Genomic DNA, 2,055 nt, shown 5'->3' on the forward strand with positions numbered 1-2,055 from the left:
CCCCCCCCCATCGCTCCCCAGTTCTGCAAGCACCAGGAGCGGGAGACGCTGAAGGACCTGTATAACCAGGATGACAATCACCAGGAGCTCGGCAACTTCCACGTCCACTCCAGCTACTCGGAGAAGGTCTGTGCCCGGCAGCGGCAGGAGGAGCGGGGAGGAAGGTCTGGCGGGCTCCGGGCTGACTCCTCCTCACCCAGGGAGGCGCGTGGCTGGGGAGAGACAGTGTGCTGGGGAAGGGGCAGGGGGGGATATCATGCCTGATGGCTGCCTCTGCCCCACGCAGCCCAGCGGCACCAGCCAGGTGTTTGCAGCCAGGGGGGTTTCCACCCTCCCCACGCTCAGGGTGGGCTGCGGGTGAGGGAAGGGAGCTCCCCACCTCATACCCCGGGGCCATCGTCCCCTCGGGGGTCTGTGGTAGCAGACACCCAGCCCGTCCCGCGTGTGCCGGGGGGAGGTAAGGATCCCACCCAGGGCTAGGCAGGGCCCAGCCCTAAACCCATCTCTGGGGATCAAAGCAAAGCATCGCAGAGCCGGAGCTTCACCTTGGCCGTGTCTCGGCACGAGACACCCCTCCTGCCCCACCTGTGGGGCTTTGAGGGTGCTGCCCCGTCCCTGCAGCATGGCACCCGTGCTGGCAGGGGCTGAAGTGGCCGTGCTCTCTGTCCTCAGCGCATCGAAGGGCGAGTAGGAGCTCTGCAGAACGCCCTGGACGAGTACTACAAAGCCAAGAACGAGTTTGCTGCCAAGGTGAGTGCAGCCGGGTCCGGGGAGGTGCCGCGGGGGGCCCCTGCTCTCCTGGGGCTGGGCAGGAGCAGAGCTGGGCGTTGCTGGCGGGCACAGGGCTTCGGCTGGGCCACCTCCGCTTTACGTGGCACCACAGGTCCCCCTGCCCTGCTCTGCAGCCGAGGCTGGGTGGGCTGCTGCCATCACTTGCCGGGGCAGGGACCCTCTGAGCCCCGTGGGCAGAGCTGGGACGGGGACCCTTTAGGCTGGCGCTTTGCTCCCCAGGCCACAGAGGATCAGATCAAGCTCCTGCGGCTCCAGCGACACCTCCAAGAGGACTTTGACAAGCCCTATCTCGACCTCTCGCTGCACGACACTGTCTCCAACCTCATCCTGGATGGCCACTGCAAGCGAGCCGAGCAGCTCTACCGGGAGTTCAAGATCCCTGACAAGAGGTCGGTCCCGGGGGGGGGCTCCTCCATGCAGCCCTGGGGGCTCACCCCGGGCAGGAGCCATGCTCTGGGACTGGGGTCGGGGGGCTGCAGGGCACTGGCAGCTAGAGGAGCAGGCTTGACCTGCATCCCCAGGTACTGGTGGCTGAAGATCAGCGCCCTGGCCAACCGTGGGGACTGGGAGGAGATGGAGAAGTTCTCCAAGAGCAAGAAGTCGCCCATCGGGTACCTGGTAAGAGATTTCCCTGCCGGAGGGGGGGCAGGCCTGCCCCATGGGTGGCTGTGGGGCTGGGCCACGGCGTGGGGCAGCAGGAGGGCACGGCATGGAGCAGCAGCCTGGGCGGGCTGGCGTGGGGCAAGGGCTGAAGCCGGGGGCCGGGAGGGCCCAGCAGCCAGCCCCCCCGTTCCCTCCCACCCCGCTCCTCTCCTCTCCAGCCCTTCGTGGAGATCTCGGTGAAGCACCACCACCGCTACGCGGCCGAGCAGTGTGTCAAGGCCTTCGTCCTGGTGGGGTGCGTCGGCTTGGCCCCAGCCCGGGGGCAGCTGGGGGTGCACGGAGCAGGGTCGGAGCCCGCAGGAGCAGCTGGTTCCTCATGCAGCATGGCTGGGGACTTGGGGGCCTCCGGGGGAACCAGAGGTGGATGAGACCCCCGGGAGCACGTGGGTGGTGCTGGGGGGGCACCCTGAGCCTCGTCCTCTGCAGCCGGTGAGGGCTGCGTGGGGTGCCTGCCCTTGCTGGGGCTGGTGCCTCCAGGACGTGGGGGAACGGTGGCTGGGAGGCTGGGGCTGCTGCCCCCCTCCTGTCCCCACACCGCCCCCAGCTCCCCCGCTCTGCCGCAGGGACCTGGACCAGGCGGCCGATGCTGCCATCGAGCAC

General features: G+C 68.5%; 1 protein-coding gene across 1 annotated transcript in view; it reads left to right on the top strand.

Moving 5' to 3' along the window:
• The window catches only part of VPS16 (VPS16, CORVET/HOPS core subunit), an 11,215-nt gene extending 9,392 nt beyond the window's left edge, over window positions 1-1,823 (top strand). Inside the window, exons 18-22 of the mRNA XM_009287553.1 lie at window positions 2-126; window positions 673-750; window positions 1,012-1,181; window positions 1,314-1,410; window positions 1,614-1,823. Coding sequence (XP_009285828.1) covers window positions 2-126; window positions 673-750; window positions 1,012-1,181; window positions 1,314-1,410; window positions 1,614-1,823 — 680 coding nt within the window. The remainder of the gene's footprint in view (window position 1; window positions 127-672; window positions 751-1,011; window positions 1,182-1,313; window positions 1,411-1,613) is intronic.
• The last annotated feature ends 232 nt before the right edge of the window (window positions 1,824-2,055 follow it).

Source organism: Aptenodytes forsteri, unplaced genomic scaffold (assembly GCF_000699145.1).
Source record: "Aptenodytes forsteri isolate BGI_AS27 unplaced genomic scaffold, ASM69914v1 Scaffold729, whole genome shotgun sequence".
Taxonomy (NCBI): domain Eukaryota; kingdom Metazoa; phylum Chordata; class Aves; order Sphenisciformes; family Spheniscidae; genus Aptenodytes; species Aptenodytes forsteri.